Here is an 18232-nt window from a genome sequence, read left to right as displayed (position 1 = left end):
GGTGAAAACGAGTTATATTCAGAACAGTCGTAAAATCTGTTGGCTAGCAATGTAGTGGTTGAAGGGTCGGGGAAAAGACTACAAGGAATCCCAGAATGTAACTCTTTCGCGCGTCCGTTGCAGTTCAGAAAAGTGTCCCCGCGCGGAACTTTAGATTAGACCTTAAAACCCCCCCTGTCTTTCCTTACAGAATAATCTAATTGCCTTAAAAAAATGTCAAGATGAAATCGGATTAAAACATCATATGACATATACAATTTTAATTTTGAAATATATTATTTTCGTTAATCTCACGGGTGAAACCAGCGTTACCGGGTGGGTAGCGGGGAATGTTGACGGTGTAACACCAAAGTCGGGCACAACCAGCGGCCGCTGTCTGTCTGTGTTGTGAATTTGTTTTATTCACCAGCTCCATTGAAACATTTGGATTTCATCCGACGTAAATGAGTTGCAGAGGTGACAGCGATGATGAGGACAGCTGCAGTAAACGGAGAGTCGCGTACGTCTACAGCCCGGAGTACATCCAGACCTGCGACACTTTATCCAAAGTGCCAAATCGGGTGAGTTAGACTGAATGAGAGGCGGTTTAAAGCTAGTTAGGTAGCAGGCTTTTTAAATGAACCACCTCTATCCTTGCGTTTAATCTGGAAAGCTCTGCTCTTTTTAAACAAGTGGCTGTCTGTACCTCTGTTACCAGGCGAGTATGGTCCACTCACTGATAGAAGCCTATGGACTGCTTGAACACATGAGGTGAGCTGATGTTATCTGGACTGCAAAGTAAACAGGGAGAAAGCAAGTCAACACGTGAAATTTTGCATGTAGTTTGGTTCACATCGCAATCACATCATTTTCACACCCACAATCTAAAACACTAATATCGTGTATGGTCAGCACGGGCCTCCTTCTAACCAGCCGAGCATCAGTATCATGTGTCACATTTTCAGTACCAAAGCTGCACCGGTTTAATGTCTGTCGTTCCTTATTATCTACATTTTGATACCAGACTCACCTTATTTCACTGCCAATTTTATCTTATGTATAAAATTTCATTACACTTAAAGTTGATGTGCTTAACATAGAAGATAAAATTATAAAAACCTGTGTAGGTCTACAGTGTCTTAAGGCAATAAAAACGGCCAAACTTTACGAAGAAATTAACATGCAAGTTAACACACACACACACACACACACACACACACACACACACACACACACACACACACACACACACACACACACAGAGTTATTAAGTGTAAGCTTGTGAGAATAAAAAGGTTAAAAAGGTTTTGAGTCTGTTTTTGAGTGTAGACAGTTGTAACTCAGCAGGCAGCGTGTTCCAAAGAACAGAATGACAGTAACTGAAAGCACCTTTAGCACACTTGGATCTGATTCTGGGAACAGTTCAATAATCTGCACCTGATGACCTGAGAGGTCTGAATGGGTTATAAACACTGAGTGAGTCAGAGGTGTACTGGGAGGAGTCTTTATGAACTAACTGAAGGATTTTAAAGGTAGTTCTCAGTTGAACTGGGGGTCAGTGAAGTGATTTCAGTACTGGGGTAATATGTTCAAATTTCCACATACCTGTGGAAGTCCAAACTGAAGTCGTCCTAATGGTGATATGGATAATCCTGTAAATACAGTGTTAGAGTAGTCTAAGCTGCTTGATATGAATGCATGGACCAATGTCTCTGAGTCAGTGTGAGATAAAATTCTATCAACGTTATCAAATTCTTGTGATAGAAAGCAGTCCTGGTGACCTTCGTAATATGATCGTCACAACTGAGCTCACTGTCCAGAATGATACCAGGGTCCCTGACATGCTTGGCGTGTTTCAGAGACAGGGATGATAGATATGAACAAATTGTCAGTCTCTGACTTTCTGGACCAACAACACACATTTCTGTCTTGTCTCTGTCCATTTCTAAAGAGTTTCGAGACATCCTGCAGATAATGTCTTCAGTGCAGCTCATTAGTTTGTGAACAGAGCTTAGACTTTCAGAGGAAAATGGGTACAAGTCTGTATCATCTGCATAAGAATTATAGGATATATTATGAATCTTTATGGAAGTACATGTAAAGGTAAAAAAAATAATGGACCAATAACAGATCCTTGAGGAACCCCTGACTGAATTTTTATTTCTGCAGATCTGAAATTACTAAGTGAAACATAAAAAAGCGAGATCAAGTAGAGCCAAAACTGAAACTCTGAGTCGCTGCTCACAGAGAACCTGATTGGTTCTTATCATAAAGGCTGTGAGAGGAAAGGTATTCATCTAGTAGTTCATAAACATTTTTCAAATATTTTGCTGAGAAATCTTTTGCTGATCTCATAGCTATGATTCCTTCTAATGTAGTTATACTTTAACATTCATGAATGTGTCTTATGGCTGTCATATTTATTATATAAACAGTGTGAACATATCACACTGATGCCTCACCGTTACTCCTCCAAATATATGTCTTGTCATTGTGGCCAAATACCTCAATCTTTGTCTCGTCTGACCATCAATCTTTTCTCCAGAAGGTATTGGCTCATCCATGTAGGCAGCTGCAAATTTAAGTGGAGCTTAAGGGTGTCAATTTTGGAGCAGGGGCTTCCTTTTTGGTTGGCACCCTCCCAGTCCATGGAAAACTACAGGCAGTCGTGCAGTCTGCTAGCAACCACTGGGAGTTTTCTTTGTCTGCAACAGCGATTTCGCCCAGCGAGAGCCAGAAAGCTCCAGGAACCACTGCCGACTGTTTGGGGAAGGCACATGTTTTCCTAGCAACCGGTTGTTGTATCACATCCAATGCGTGCGTGACGTCACGGGAGAAACCTGCCTCCATCGATTCAGTTTAACAGTTTGACCATTACAACTAAGGGACAAATCTTAACCTAAACCTTTAACCCTGAAGCCACGTGTTAACCCCCAGACAGGCCTTTGAATGAAATCATAACTGGCTAAAAATTTTTACAAAATTTTACTCTCATAGATTAAAAAATTTTAATATGAAAGCCTTGTTTTAACTTGCACATCACACACACATCTGAGGAAACCTTTACTCACACTGTGTTTTACAAAACTTCTTGAAACCTGCTTTTTTTTTTGGTAACTGTTGTTTGTAGTCATGCTGAATGCCATGTAGTGACTGTGCTTATCACTTTCAACCTAGTACCACTTTTCTTAACCTTTATTTAACAGCATTTCAGGGTTTTTCTGACTCAGAGTTGGCCTTTCTATGGACATGAGGACAACTGGTCCCCACCAAAGGCAATGAGCCTGTGTTACCTTGTTTGACAGGAGATTATGCATTTATTCTGTTATTTATAACCATTAATCATGGTTATGAAACACAAGTTAGAAGTACAGCAAAGAAAACATACTTATGTGCCATAAACTCCACTTTGCAGGTAAAACCCTGCATTGTTATTATTCTGTTTTATTAGGTCATTATACGGAAGATTTCTTTGCGCCTTGGTAAATAGGCTCTCAGCTGTTATTTTTAACTCCATTTTAGCTTCCTGTTTATGCTGTTAAATTACTTTTTCCAGCATTGTCAAACCTCACGTGGCCACCATAGAGGAAATGGCCAAATTCCACACAGATTCCTACCTGGAGCATCTTCACAAGATCAGCCAGGACGGAGACAACGACGACCCGCAGTCGGCCGACTACGGCCTGGGTGAGAAATACAGCCTTACCTTTTTATTATTTGATCTCTAATGTGTTAATTGCACCCACTTTTAGTGGTTTAAACTGAGGTGTCTGTTTAAAGCACGCTGGCCTTTCAACCTGTGTAACTAAAGCGATAAAGGCTCAATCTGATCATTACCTGCATCTCAAGAGAGAATTCACCTTTAATATTTAAACATCTGCACTCTAGTGTTTAAATTTGATCCAGATGTGACACAAAATGGAAATGGAGGGGGTGAAAGTGATGGGAACCCCTTTGTCTGTTTCCACCAGTAGATGGCAGTGTAACGCTGTACTTAATAACATTTAAAGAGATCAATAATGTCCTCCTCAAAGCACATTTTTGCTTTTGTTTGTGACAGAAGTGTAGTTTTTATAAATGTGGGAAATGTTTGCTGACCTTGTCCCACCCCTAGGATCCCACCGTGGTTTGTTGTTCTTGGATGGGATGCCTGTAAGTCCGTCCTCCTTTGAGGTTTACATTTCTAACTTTAGACTAAGCTTCAAGTTCACCCTGCTTGTTTTTATTCATCATTCCCTGGCTTTATCTTTCTTTCACCCTCTTCTTTTTGTCCTCAGTAAAGTCCTCATTCAAGGACTTGAGCTGGCCTTCACATTTCTGTGAGGTTTAAGGTGGAAATATTTCACAAAAAATGTGTTCGTGTTTTTTCGGGTCATTGGAAAAGCCATTGTGGGTTTTGAGGCCTTTATCGTGAAGCAGGATTAGGGGGCTGGTGAAGGAACTTTATGTTTAATCCTTCAGTGTCAAGAAAGTGGTTCATTCTTACTGAGGTATATCACTGTGGTGACTTATGCTGCAGACCTAACCTGATCCAGAGCAGATAAGACACCATCAACTGACCAATCAGTTCCTTGGAAAATTGCATCACCATTCCTGGGAATGCCCAATCAGCCATACACTCACTGTATTGCCAAAAGTATTCTCTCACCCATCCAATTATTGAATTCAGGTGTTTCAATCACTTCCATGGCCACAGGTGTATAAACCAAGCACCTAGGCATGCAGACTGCTTCTACAAACATTTGTGAAAGAATGGGTCTCAGGAGCTCAGTGAATTCCAGCGTGGTACCGTGATAGGATGCCACCTGTGCAACAAGTCCAGTCGTGAAATTTCCTCACAACTAAATATTCCACAGTCAGCTGTTAGTGGGATTATAACAAACTTGGGAATGACAGCAACTCAGCTGTGAAGTGGTAGGCCATGTAAAATTACAGAGTGGGGGGTCAGAGGATGCTGAGGTGCGTAGTGTGCAGAGGTCACCAACTTTCTGCAGAATCAGTCGCTACAGACCTCCAAACTTCATGTGGCCTTCAGATTAGCTCGAGACAGTGCATAGAGAGCTTCATGGAATGGATTTCCATGGCAAAGCAGCTGCATCCAAGCCTTATGTCACCAAACATAATGCAAAGCAGTGGTGTAAAGCACGCTGCCACTGGACTCCAGAGCAGTGGAGTCGTGTTCTCTGGAGTGCCAGTGGTTCACTTGGTTTATGGGTCCTTTTTTTTTTTTTTTTAAATCACGCTTCTTTGTCTGGCAGTGGGTTTGGGTTTTGCAGTTGCCAGGGGAACAGTACTTGTCTGACGGCATTGTGCCAAGTGTAAAGTTTGGTGGAAGCCTTTCCAGAAGAGTTGAAGCTGTTATAGGTGCAAAGGGGTGGGCTGACATCATATTAAACCCTATGGATTAAGAAAGGGATGTTCGATAAGGAAAAGATATCCTCGCAGTGCTGAGCCTTCTTTGTAGTACAGACCGGTGTTGGGTACTGGTCATTGGTTTTGCTTCTTTCTTTCTTTTTTAACCCTTTATCTTCCTCTCTCTCCCCTCCTCTATTTTCTCCCTCCAGGTTATGACTGTCCAGTGGTGGAGGGCATATTTGATTATGCAGCAGCAGTAGGGGGCGCTACGCTGACAGCAGCTCAGACCCTGTTGGACCAAAAGTGTGATGTGGCCATCAACTGGGCAGGAGGGTGGCACCATGCTAAGAAGTAGGTTAATCCACAGTGATATGCTGTAACCTTCCTGTGTGCTGTATAATGTCCCTCCTGCAACTTTTATTTAAAATTATTGTGTAATTGAGAGTTGGGTTTGACTCTAGTTCATTGTCTTTGATTTAAATACAAGGCCGAATGAATTGGACCACTCGGTTCAGTTTAGATTGGGGCCCCAGAAAGCAGGTTTAGTGTTTGTTTACCTGCACTAAGGGAAACTCCAGCTTTTTTTCCCAGAAAGAGGGTTAACTTAAACTTTGAGTCAGTTACTGTGGTAACAGTCTGTGAACTTAACCTGCTCACTGGCTTTGTTCAACAAACTGGGTTTCTGACTCCTCCCCTCCTGTTGCACCTGAACCAGCTTAACATGAGCACTTGTGTAATCAATCAGACATTCATTTTAAGGACAGAGACAGCCATCAGTGGATATTGTGACTTTATTATAAGCTCAAAATAAAATTTACAGGCTTCATCCTTTTATTGTTGTACCTCTGTGGGTGTCTTCAGTCCATTTATACAGTTCTTGTGCTTACACCAGTCAGTCAGGGTGAACTTTCTCATGGTTAGTTCCTCTGATCAGGATTTTCTAGATTTTAAAACCCCAAGTTCACGGTTAGACTCTAGAGTTATTGGCGACTCCACTTTCCATCAATTGCATCAAATAGCCTGAAGAGGGTGCTGTCGGCAAAGCAATGGATTTCCAATGTGCCCCTTTCCCTACCTCTTATCTTCCAGGGACGAGGCTTCAGGTTTCTGTTACGTGAACGATGCCGTGCTGGGAATCCTCAGACTGAGAGAGAAAAATGAACGAGTCCTCTATGTGGACGTTGACCTGCATCATGGAGACGGTACGCTCAAAGCACTGAAAGTGCGATGTCTTCAGTGGGAAGTTTGGCTTCTACACAATTAGAAATGAGCTTCTTTTCTAGTTTCTTGTTCCATTTTCTCAGTTTCACAACATTTTTTTTTCCATGTGAGTCCAGATTTAAAAAGCTGTTCCCATCCTTCGGTCTCTGCAGGTGTGGAAGACGCCTTCAGCTTCACATCCAAAGTCATGACCGTCTCTGTGCACAAGTTCTCTCCCGGGTTCTTCCCAGGTCAGCCCTCACAGCGAGTTAGCTACAGAATGCTTTAATATGCTAGCCTGCATTATGAGTCCGATGGTGTTAAGTTTGTGTTTATTTAGGCACGGGGCGACCTGTGTGACACAGGGCTGGGTAAAGGCCGGTGGTACGCTGTGAACGTTCCACTGGAGGACGGCATCAAGGATGACAGATACTACCAGATTTTTACCAGGTACACACAATCAGATACACATGCACACAGTGTTGGGAGGTTTCTGTTAACGATCCCTGACGAGCAACTGTATCTCTGTCCTCCATTATGACTCCCAAGAGATCAGAAGTCAGGGTCATCCACTCAAGAGAGCTCTGGAGCATGTGCAGTTTCAGCGTTTTATCAGGGACACTTTAGCAGGGAAATCCTTCCATTGTGAGACCTTTAACTGGGGATTTTGTAGCTGAAGGAGTTTCTCTAGACTGAACACTCAAAATGCAAATGTGTTGCCTCTGAAAGGAAATAAAGGGTTAAGACCCATTTGTTTGTACTTTCTGTGTCACCATCTGTAGGGCACGGATTCTGTGATTTTTGAACGAGGGTTTCCTCTGATATCTTGGCTGTTTTGGGTTTTTTTTTGTTTTGTTTTTTAAAGCTGTAAAATCTGTATTTGAGGAAAAGAGAACAAGTTTAGGTGGCAGGGATTTTTGGAAAGCAAGCAAGAGTGTAGAAAATTGGTATAGAAAACGTTGGGTGCGTTTTTTCAGGCTCATGTGCCAGCCTTGTGGTCTCATAAGATTAAGATTAGGCTTAAAACTTTCCTTTTTGATCAAGCTTATATTTAAGGCTGGATCAGGTGACCCTGAACCAACCCTTAGTTACCCTGCAATAGGCCTAGGCTGCTGGGGGGTTCCCATGATGCAGTGAGTGTTTCTTCTTCACTCACCTCTTTTCACTCTCTCTTTATACACCACTCTACATTTAATGATTAGTTAGTATTAATCTCTGGCTCTCTTCCACAGCATGTTTTGTCACTTAACACTGACCTATGAATTGTTCGATCATAAAAAGCCTCCTAACTCAGGGGATGAACCAGTGTTGTGTCTACACATAACAGACAACTTAGCAAGAACCCATTTTAAATTGTATCTTTAGGCACTTTTTTAATAGCAGCTTGTTGCTAAAACACACCATTTTTTAAAAAATTGAATCTATGAAAAAATGCAAAGATCACAGTTTGACTGACACAAAATAGTATTTTTGCACCAACAAACTAATTCCCAAAGAGCTATTAGCTGAAAGTTTGGCATATCTCAGGATGGTGTGCAGTTTGTCCTTAAAGAAATTAAGGAAACTGGACAAATAGAGGACAAAAGAAGAAATGTCATCCATAAAAACTATCTACAGCAGATGAACAGTATCTGAAAGTCATGTCCTGAAGAAATAGTAAAAAAAAATCCAGCAAAGACAAACACAGGACCTGAGAGATGCATCTGACACTTCAGCTGATCCATCTACTGTTCACTGAAGCCTCATCAGAAATGTCTCAGTGGAAGGGTGGCTGTCAGGAAGCCATTCTTATGGAAGGGAAAGAGGGAGAAAAGGCTGAGGTATGCCACATTACACAAGAACTGGACTCAAAATCAGTGGCAACTGGTCTGATGGAGTGATGAATCCAAATTTGGCCATTTTTGGTTCATATTGCCGTCAGCATGTATGGAGGAGGTCAGTAAAAAGGCACAATATGGAGTGTCTACAAACCGTCTTTAAAACATGGTGGAGGCTCTGTCATGGTTTGGAGCTGCATTTCAGCCAGTGGTGTTGGAGATTTTGTCAAATTAATGGAATTATGAAAACACAGAAGTACCATCACATTTTGATCCACCATTCAGTACCATCTGGAAAGTATCTGATTGGCAACAGCTTCATTCTTTCAGCGTGACAATGATCCCAAACACACTTGCTAACGCAGCAAAAGCATACCTGGATAGAAAAAGACACAGTGGAACACCATCAGTCATGGACTCTCCTCCCCTCAGACCAGAACTCAACATTAGTGAAGCAGTGTGGGATCATCTGGACAGAGAACAGAACAAAAGAAGAGCTTTGAATGTCCTTCAAGAAGCCTGGAGAACTATTCCTGAAGACTATTTAAAGAAGTAGTAAGTAGAAAGCTGCCTCAGAGAGTTCAGGCTGTGCTGAAGAATAAAGGTGCTCATACCAAATATGGACTTTCAAGCTTGTTAGCATTGTATAAACTCTGTTTGTGCCTTATTCCCTCATAATTAAAATGACTCTAATTCTGAATGTTGACTTCTGAAACCCAAAGTCTTTTCTTGTGAAGTCACTGGTGGAATTGAGTGAAGTGAGTGCTACAGGGTGCGCGGTGGGGTACACCCTGGACAGGTGACTGGTTTATCACAGAGAGACAGTCATTGATGCTCACATTCACACCTACAGCCAGTTAGAATCACCAGTTAACCTGACCCACATGCATGTCTTTGGACTGTGGGAGGAAGCTGGAAAGAACCCATGCAGACACGGGGAGAACGTGCAGACTACACATAAGGTCCATCTCTTTGAAATGGCATGTAAGCTACATTTAGGCTAATACTCCATCACTTTTATTGGTATAGCTGACCGCAGACTGTTGCTTCAGCACCTCTAATTGCTGGAAGTAACTGAACTAATTGGGAAAGATGAGGGTTTTTTAATGTCTTCCACACTTTCTGTAAAGTAATTGTTGTTCAGAACAGAGTCCACAGATTTTTGCCATTGCAGCATCACTGCTCGAGTGCAAGCAGGGTTTTTGTTGGCCCAAGAAGGGCCTATGGGAGTGACTACACATGTAACACATATTTAAGGCAAAGGGTCTGTGTAACCTGGCCTCACAGAAGTCTATAAATCGTCCTGTTTTGGTTTGTTTTTTGGCGAATAGCTGAAATGTATTTTAAGCTTGAGTAAACTGAACCCAACATACTAAAAACCTGTTAAAAATCACTGGTGATTTTCCTTTGCTGGAAGGCTGCAGCCTGTTTTCAGTGTGCAGGAATAATCCCTGCAGTGACAGCGACGCGTATCATCTGTGGGTAACAGCATGCTTACTGCCATCTTGTTTCACAGTGTCATGCAGGAGGTGCGGGCACAGTTCAACCCAGAGGCAATAGTGATGCAGCTGGGTGCTGACACCATGGCGGGCGACCCCATGTGCTCCTTCAACATGACCCCTGTTGGGGTTGGCAAGTGTCTGCAGTATGTCCTGCAGTGGCAGCTACCTACACTCCTGCTGGGCGGAGGTACGCTTCACGCATGTGTTTATTATTCTGACTGATGTTAGGTTTTGCAGGTCAGAGTGATTGTGTGTGTGTGTGTGTGTGTGTGTGTGTGTGTGTGTGTTAGTATATCTCCATGTATGAGTATATGCATGTTTCTCGGGAGCTGAGATACTCCAGGAAAAAGGAAAAAATTGATAGTATACCCTCTTCTTTGTGTGTGTTTGAATTTCTTTGAATTTCTGAGTCACTGACTTAAGCACGATTACACACAGAAACACACACACCCCCACAGACACGAACACACTGCCCTGTCCCAGACTCCTCAGCCTTTGGCCAGATGATAGCTGCTAATTATACAGCACAATGAAGCCATTTTACTCAACTACAATCCCACCTCTCTTCCTTTCTCTCCCCTCTCGCTCTGTCCTAAATACTTTCTCCTCTCTTGGTTCTTGTCAGTCCATCCTCTACATCTTTGACTCTTTCTGTGTGTCCTGTGTATGTGAGACACTTTGTAGCTTTTCCTCCAGAGGATTTTGTCATGTTAGACTGCCTTTTGTTTGAGCTACAGAAAGCTGTATAAATGTGAAAGTACAAATGATCTCTCTTGGCGCACATATTCAGCTGAACCCAAGGATGAGCTCGTTTAGGTTGAAAAAAAGCATAGACTGTATACAAAAGCTGGCCATAGCCACTGTACCATCATCCACTGGTTTCTGAACTCTGCGTTTTGGCTGTTGCCATGTTGGTTGTTTGGATCCATAAGTAACAATAGTCATAAACTGACACATATAGCTGCAAATTAGTGCTAAATAAAAGAATGAAAAAAGTGGCCTGTACATGTGCCTTCTTGCACATGAGAGTGCTGCAAGATTTCAGTCTATTACAGTGCAGTGTGTTGCCAATGGTGTTCTTAGTGGTTGTGGTCCCAGCTGCCTTCAGATCTTTAACAAGCTCCTGCCGTGTAGTTTTGGGCTGATCCACCACCTTTCTCATCCTCACCCATGAGGCAAGATCTTGCATTGAGGTCCAGGCTGAGGGCAGCAGATGGTCATTTTATATTGCTTCCATTTCCATGAATAATCGCAGTTGTCACCTTCTCACCTTCTCACCAAGCTTCTCACTGATGGTTTTGTAGCCCTTACAGCCTCGTGCAGGTCTGCAGTCTTGTCCCTGATGTCCTTTGACAGCTCTTTGGTCTTGCTCATGGTGGTGGAGAGGTGTGCTGTGTACTGTACACATAATGAGTTGAGAGCATCTGTGATTGATTTGACTGATTGATTGTAATCTGTGCGCCTCCTGCTTTCCCTCATTTGATGAGAAAGATGACTCAGAGTAGCCAAACAGAAGGTTGAACAGCAGATGGGTGGTGCTTTTCTGCCTGAGATACTGGACACCTTAACTGGACCAGTGTATGTATAATAGGTCCCATTTTGCTACCACCAAAGATTAAACTGGACCAGTATAGAGCCACATTGCACGATTTACTTGATTTATATATATATATATGTTTGTTTTCATGAGCAAGGTACAAGTTTTCCTAGTTTCAGATTCTTATTAAATTATGAATCTTTTGGGACTTCTTCATGCAGGCTATAAATACCCCCATAAAGATTATGTCATTGGTTTAATGGTCCTCCTCACTAACCGTCTGTCTTCCTTCTCTGTTCAGGAGGTTATAATCTGGCTAACACGGCTCGCTGTTGGACCTACCTGACGGCAGAAGTGCTGGGAAAGACTCTGTCCTCCGAAATACCTGATCATGAGGTACACATGGCAACACACACACACACACACACACACCACACACACACACACACACACACACACACACACACACACACCCTTCTGTCCTCTGTCTGCTGAGTCACTCCATCTAATCAAAGATGGCTGCCCGATCTCAATAAAGGGGTTTGTGTACAGGTGAGTGGAACAGGTAGCGCTGTTGATAATTTCTCTCTGCCTGCTGTGATGCACACTGGTTCCTCTCACTGTGTTCTTTTAAATATTGTTATTAGAGGGAAGGCAGAGATTATATAATCCATGAAGGACTGAACTGGTGAGAATAACTGGAGCTTTAGCTTATTATAAATGAGTTTATAAGCGTGGGCATCAGTAAGCATACCTTCTTAAAATAGCAAACAAACATGTGGTGGATTTAATTTAGCGAGGAAGGAAAAAGACGTCACCGTGTTTTTATTTGTTGACTTGTTTGTAAAACACGGGACATGTGACCACTTGATTTCAGTAAATCAAACAGAGCCATCCTCTCTCCAAACAGAAATCAGCGCGCCCATCTGTCTCTCTCGCTCCTATACTCTCACACGCACAAAGAGCCTCTTTCTCCAGCAGCTGATTTTTGGACCTTGTCTTAGTCAGATGTAATGAATAGCTGTGAGCGCCTCAGTGTGTGTGTGTGTGTTTTTGTGTGTGCGCGTCCTGACCGAGATGAAGGTACCTCTTGTTTCTCCTCGTCGAGCGTCCAGTGGCCCCAAATGGCCTTTGACCTCATTAAGGAGCACTCACTGAAAACAAAGCAACTATCAGTGCGTCCAGCTGCCACAGATGATGAAGACGAGGTGACACACACACACACACCCACACACACACACTCTTCTCCCAAAACAGCTTGAATTTTATTATGTTAATATCAGCTTTTTTTTCTGATTTATGAACAAACCGATTTTTAAGGTAAGCTTCTTCCTCTGCAGAAGTTTAGATACGTGTGTGTGTGTGTGTGTGTGCGCGCACGGGTGTGTGTGTGTGTGTCTCGCTCTGCGCTCGATAAGAGGGGCATTTATCCACGATGACCAAGCAGAGCTGAAGTTCCAGCGACACGGGGAACAAAAACTACCTTGTGCCCGTTTGTGTGAGTGCGTCTCACTCCTCCTGCTCCACTGTAGACAAAACCCCATGAATACACACATTCATTACTGTCAGATACTGCGTTGGCCTGTTTTATACGGTTCTCATGTGCTTCATTGTATGATAAATGGACACCAGTGTGGAGGAAACGTCTGTTACTCGAATGAGGAAACTGGCGAAAGTGACTCAACATGGGTCCAAACTCACACAAACAGCAACTTCAAACACTCGCAGTTTGTTTTATCTGCTGAAATCTCAGTGAAATCCGTCCAAATATATTTGTTTTGTTTTTTTTTTTTAAATATTTGTTTTGAAAGTGTTTATTTCAGAGTTTGGAGGGTTCGGTTCTTGGACTGTACAAACCTGATATGAAATAATTAAAAAATAGCAGTCTAAAGAACACAAACATCAGTCAGAGTCGGCCAGTCACATCAACAATAAGTGCTGTAATACTCGCTGATTACCAGACAAAATATTGCACTGCAGATAACGCACACAATGCCTCCACTTGTGTCACACTTATTATATTTCGGTATCTAATAAAAACACACCGGGATTCGAACCGCCGGGTTGAAAGTCGTTAACCCTCGCTGTTGACTCGTATTGTCTGCCTGCGGTGAGCTGATCCTGATTGACCCCCATTGTGCGATAGCAGCGTCTCGTAGCTGCGTGTGAATCAAAGGGGCAGCGTGTGGGGCGTGCTAAGTATAGCCACACAGGTCAAAGGTTAGTTGGTGTTTCTGATTGGACTAGAACAGCTTGTCTTTATAACCAACTTTATTTTTTTAATTTGGGGGGGGTGTCTAACTGTTACGGGAACCTTTTATTTGTGATGTTCAGATGGCTGTGCTTTGCCCTGAAAGTAAGCAGCTGTCAGCATAGATTTATTATCTTTAGTTTAAGGAGGCTAATAAGCTATCTAAACAGGTGTCCTAAAAAGGGCATCAAAGCACAGGAATCCTCTGAATCCTGCTAAAAGTTTTTTCTGTGATTGCCATGTACACCACACCTGTCCAAAAAAAAAACATATTTTTCTGGAAAATGAAGAGCTCTGATTGTAACAAAAGGTTTTCACAAACCTCCAAGGTGGTCTCCTTTTTCAAATAACAATTAAAATGCCTTTATTCATATGGACATGCTTAACCTGAAATACTCCCAACACATTTCTATGTACAGCCTTTTATCAGGGAGCTATTAATGTTTCATGGAAACTGTGGCTCTTCCCTAGAGCTGTTCCACCAATAGGAATCCTCCATTTGTTAATTATCTGCCAATAGGGTCAGGGAATCCTGAAAACCTGGAGCACCTGGAAGAGTCCTAAAGGGCGTTCAGTGATTTAACGATCACAAATGATACCCGGAGAAAAATAGAGGGCCAGAGCTCTTAATCTTTGAAATCAGGTGTTTTCAGCCCGTCATTACAGGTGTTAGAGCTCGCTGATTTCAAGTGTGGGGCTGTAATGTAACTAGGGATGGGAAATGATAGGTGTTAGCGCTACCGTTGCCATCATCGAATCTGCGTATCGATCCGGTTCTTTATCGATTCCCTCGTTGATTCTTGACCCAGTTTTATATGAGGAAACAAGTCCCCCCACACAGATTTTCAGTGTCTATACAGCTACTTAATTGAGACTGCTGCCTAACACTAGATGTAGCAACAGCCTCTCAGTCAACATATGAAATGGAAGAAATGGGAAAATATTTATATGGCCTTCATTTTCATTCAGGCTTTCTTAGTCAATTAAAACCGTGTTACGCAGCTGTACAGATGAGCTGCTCGGTTGGGAAAAAGTTGTTCACGTTCACAGAGCAAGGCACTCATGGAAGTGAATCCCGTGTCGCAGAGAAAGCTGTTTCAGCACGTTGTGGGTGTTTCCACCCCATCTGAAATATTCATGTTACAGGCTGCTGTGCAACACTGTGTGTATGATGGTGATAATTTACGATCAACGTGCACCGTTAAGTTAACGAATACTTTTGAAGACAAATTAATGAAACTGGCCAGGAGAAAAATGATGCTACCTTTAACTTGATATTTTGTTGCACAGCCTTTTGAGGCAATCTCTGTAATCAAGCAATTACTGTAACTCTCAGTGAGACTTCTGCACTTGTCAACAGGTATTTTGGCCCAGTCCCAGTGAGCAAACTGCTCCAGCTGTCTGAGGTTTGGATGGTGCCTTCTCCAGACTGCATGTTTCAGCTCCTTCCACAGATAGGAGATAGAAAGGATTTCGATCAGGCCTCATTGGAGGCCATTTCAGAATAGTCTAATGTTTTGTTCTTAGCCATTTCTGGGTGTTTTTAGCTGTGTGTTTTGGGTCATTGTCCTGTTAGAGGAACCGTGACCTGTGACTGAGACCAAGCTTTCTGACACTGGGTGGCACATTTCGCTCCAGAATCTCTTCGTAGTCTTGGGATTTCATTGTACCTGCACAGATTCAAGACATCCTGTGCCAGATGCAGCAAAGCAGCAGCAGTTAAAGTCTTCTTTTCTTTGTATGCTTCATTTTTGCATCTGTAAGCATAGAACTGATGTGATTTGCCAGAAAGCTCTGTCCAAAGGATATTCTCCCTAAAGCTTTGTGGCTTGTCAATATGCATTCAAGAAAATTCCAGTCTCGCTTTGTTTATGACTTGCTTTCAACAGTGGTGTCCTCCTCGGTCGTCTTCCATTAAGTCCACTTTGGCTCAAACAGCGATGAATGATGCGGTCTGGTGTTCTTCAAAGAAAAATTCCCAGTAAAATAGAACTTTTTGATTAAAATGCTGCACAAAAACTGATGTTTATGATGATTTTACATCTGGATTCAGGTGTCATAAAAGAGTGGACTTCTAGGCTTAATTGGAAGGCGGGGGCACAGTGCTTCTCTAAGTTCAGATGACCTTTAATGAGAATGAAGACAGCATAATCTTGTGCAGAGATGGATCAGTAACAATGTAACTTTCTTTAAAAATTCAATCCGCACTGTTTAGTTGACCAAGAACAGAAATGGAGAAGAGCCCCCCCACCCCCGTCTCTTCTCCATTTCTGCTCTCGGTCACTTCCAAACTGCTGAGACCCGCTGCTATGATTCAAAACAAACTTCCTGTGGCTGCCCTGCTGGAGCCTCAGCGGGCAAACACGTATGCCATGTCCTCACAATGTTGCTGATGTGAATCCAGCTCACATCCTTTGTCACATGCTGTACCTTCACGTCTTTGTTGCTCTTCTGTCTTCCTGTTTCTGCCGTGTGCCCATTAAAGCCATAACGTAACGCCAATTTGGTTTGGCTGGATTTCCATGTCCCCACTTTGAGTGCTCTACTTTTATGTCTCTATTTTGGAGCAAAACCTTGACTTTTAGTTCTTTTAATGTCAGTATTTCTGTGAAGAAATGTTTCATCATCATGCAGAAGGAAGCAGAAAACTGGCAAAAGAATTATTGCTTTTTTCTTTTTTTTTTCTTCTTTTTTTTAAAAGACTAAACCAGATCCGCAGTGCAACAGCAAGGCCTTTTCTCCCTTTTGACCCCACTGGTCAAATAAACATTTTTTAAAAAAATATTATTTAAAGGATAATTTATTTGTCTGGGCAGCAGGCTGCTAAACTGGGACCAACTGGAAAGTTTATTCTAATTTATTTTCCTCTTTCTAAACAGAATCTGTGCCGTCAGAGTTACAGAAGTCTGGAAACAAGTTATCCCATCATCTCTGTACAGATAATAGTTATAAATGGGTATTAAATTACTGGCAGAGAATAGAAACTGATAAAAGACAGCCAGATTCTTTGCTTTTTTTTTTTTTTTTCTTTTTTTTTTTTGGATTGCCCAACCACTCGCCTAAATTCCCCTCGTCTCTGGTGAGAGGAACAGAAGTAGATACAAATGTGTGTCCGACTCAGAGCCGCACAGGAAGGGAGGACGTCTCTGGGTCCAGATTGGCAGCGGGGAAGCGTCCCGCCTCTTTACTTCCTACTTCCCCTTTTCCTGTCTGCAGCCTCTTCCTGTCCTGCCCCTCGCTGCCGTCAGGGATGTGCTGGCTCCCAGAGTCACGGGCTCAATCACCGGAAACATCACCAGGCAATAACGTGTGTGGGCGTTGGGAAATGTGTCTGTTTACAAAGTCTGCCTGAAGAAGCTCATTATTACAATATTATGATTGATTAAGTTCAAAATGCTGCAGCTGGAGATCCTGCGACACTTTATCAGTGAACAATGAACTGAGACACTTAGTTTCCTGTCTTGTCTCTCTTTGTGGAGCCATGTCTGTTGTATTTGTATTGTAGTCTCACATTCCTAAACAGACTCCATCCTAAAAGATGGGCTCATCATTGATTTATCCTGATTTTTTTAATTTCAGATTTCTCTTGGGGGAGATGCTTTTGTAACCCAGCAGGCATCGTATTTGAACTTTGGAGGCTTTCACTTCTTCTGGGTTAGTCATAGGAGACACTGAAACCATGTCACTGTACGTTACAATATTGTTGTAAAAGCTTACCCTACCATGAGCAGAGGTGGCAAAAGTACTGACATTCTGTACTTAAGTAGAAGTACAAGTACTTATGTTAAAAAATACTTTAGTAAAAGTCAAAGTACTGGTTCAACTTCTCTACTTAAGTAAAAGTAAAAAAGTACAGGCTCTGAAATGTACTCAAAGTAAGAAAGTAAAAGTAGTTCTTTGGAGGACGTTTCTACCTGCTATTTTTGTGTAAAACAAATCGAACCTCATTATATATTATTGTAATAATATAAAATAGTACATGAGAATACAAATGTTATTCCAATCTAAATTTGAATTCTAATGAATGCACTCAGCTTGAATCTGTTATGTAGGACACAAACTGTGAAAGGGAATTTAAACACAGCTCTGTTCTGTGTCCTCCATAGTAGAGGGTGACTGTGCCTCCACCTAAACACCAACATGAGGATACTCAGGGGTTACAGTGGGATTCAGAAGGTGGAGGAACCCTAAGATCAGCTGTAGTGGCTCTGCATGGGGACAAGAATCACAGCTTTCTATTGTAGCTGCAGTAAATGATGTTGGTGTGCAGGCTGTGATCAACTGACCTGCTGCTGCTGCTCTGAGGTTTACTGCTCTGTGTGGATGAACTGAACTCTCAAAGATGTAACCCAGTATTTCACAGCTCTCTGAGCTGATCTCCATCCCCTACACTGACAGCATACAGGCTGTAGAAATGTTGGATTCAGTGAATGAATCTCAGCATCAGCAGCTTTGATTCAAACTCATCTCTGCTGCACTGATGTAACCTGTAACTCTGACCATGAACACAAACACTGTGCACCAACACAGAGCTTTACTGTAAATACAGTACAACAAGCTAACCTATTTATTACACACTAAACTGCAGTAT

The 18232-nt window shown here is 42.3% G+C and overlaps 1 protein-coding gene across 1 annotated transcript; it reads left to right on the top strand.

Annotated features, from left to right (window-relative positions):
• The first annotated feature begins 305 nt into the window (after nt 1-305).
• On the top strand, nt 306-16947 carry LOC115797012 (histone deacetylase 8-like). Its single transcript, XM_030753498.1, has 10 exons — nt 306-560; nt 698-750; nt 3536-3666; nt 5544-5685; nt 6424-6536; nt 6708-6802; nt 6875-6984; nt 9868-10040; nt 11692-11786; nt 16858-16947. The coding sequence occupies exons 1-10, from the start codon at nt 444-446 to the stop codon at nt 16945-16947; spliced, it is 1119 nt and encodes a 372-aa protein (XP_030609358.1). The 5' UTR covers nt 306-443.
• The last annotated feature ends 1285 nt before the right edge of the window (nt 16948-18232 follow it).

The sequence above is a fragment of the Archocentrus centrarchus genome, chromosome 18 (assembly GCF_007364275.1).
Source record: "Archocentrus centrarchus isolate MPI-CPG fArcCen1 chromosome 18, fArcCen1, whole genome shotgun sequence".
NCBI classification, from domain to species: domain Eukaryota; kingdom Metazoa; phylum Chordata; class Actinopteri; order Cichliformes; family Cichlidae; genus Archocentrus; species Archocentrus centrarchus.
This window is presented reverse-complemented; position numbering and strand designations above follow the sequence as displayed.

Coding starts and splice junctions, on each gene's coding strand:
- LOC115797012 (XM_030753498.1), top strand. CDS start 444: ATGAGTTGCAGAGGTGACAGCGATGATGAGGACAGCTGCAGTAAACGG. Junction 3,667..5,543: donor GTCGGCCGACTACGGCCTGG/GTGAGAAATACA, acceptor TTCTCCCTCCAG/GTTATGACTGTCCAGTGGTG. Junction 10,041..11,691: donor TACACTCCTGCTGGGCGGAG/GTACGCTTCACG, acceptor TTCTCTGTTCAG/GAGGTTATAATCTGGCTAAC.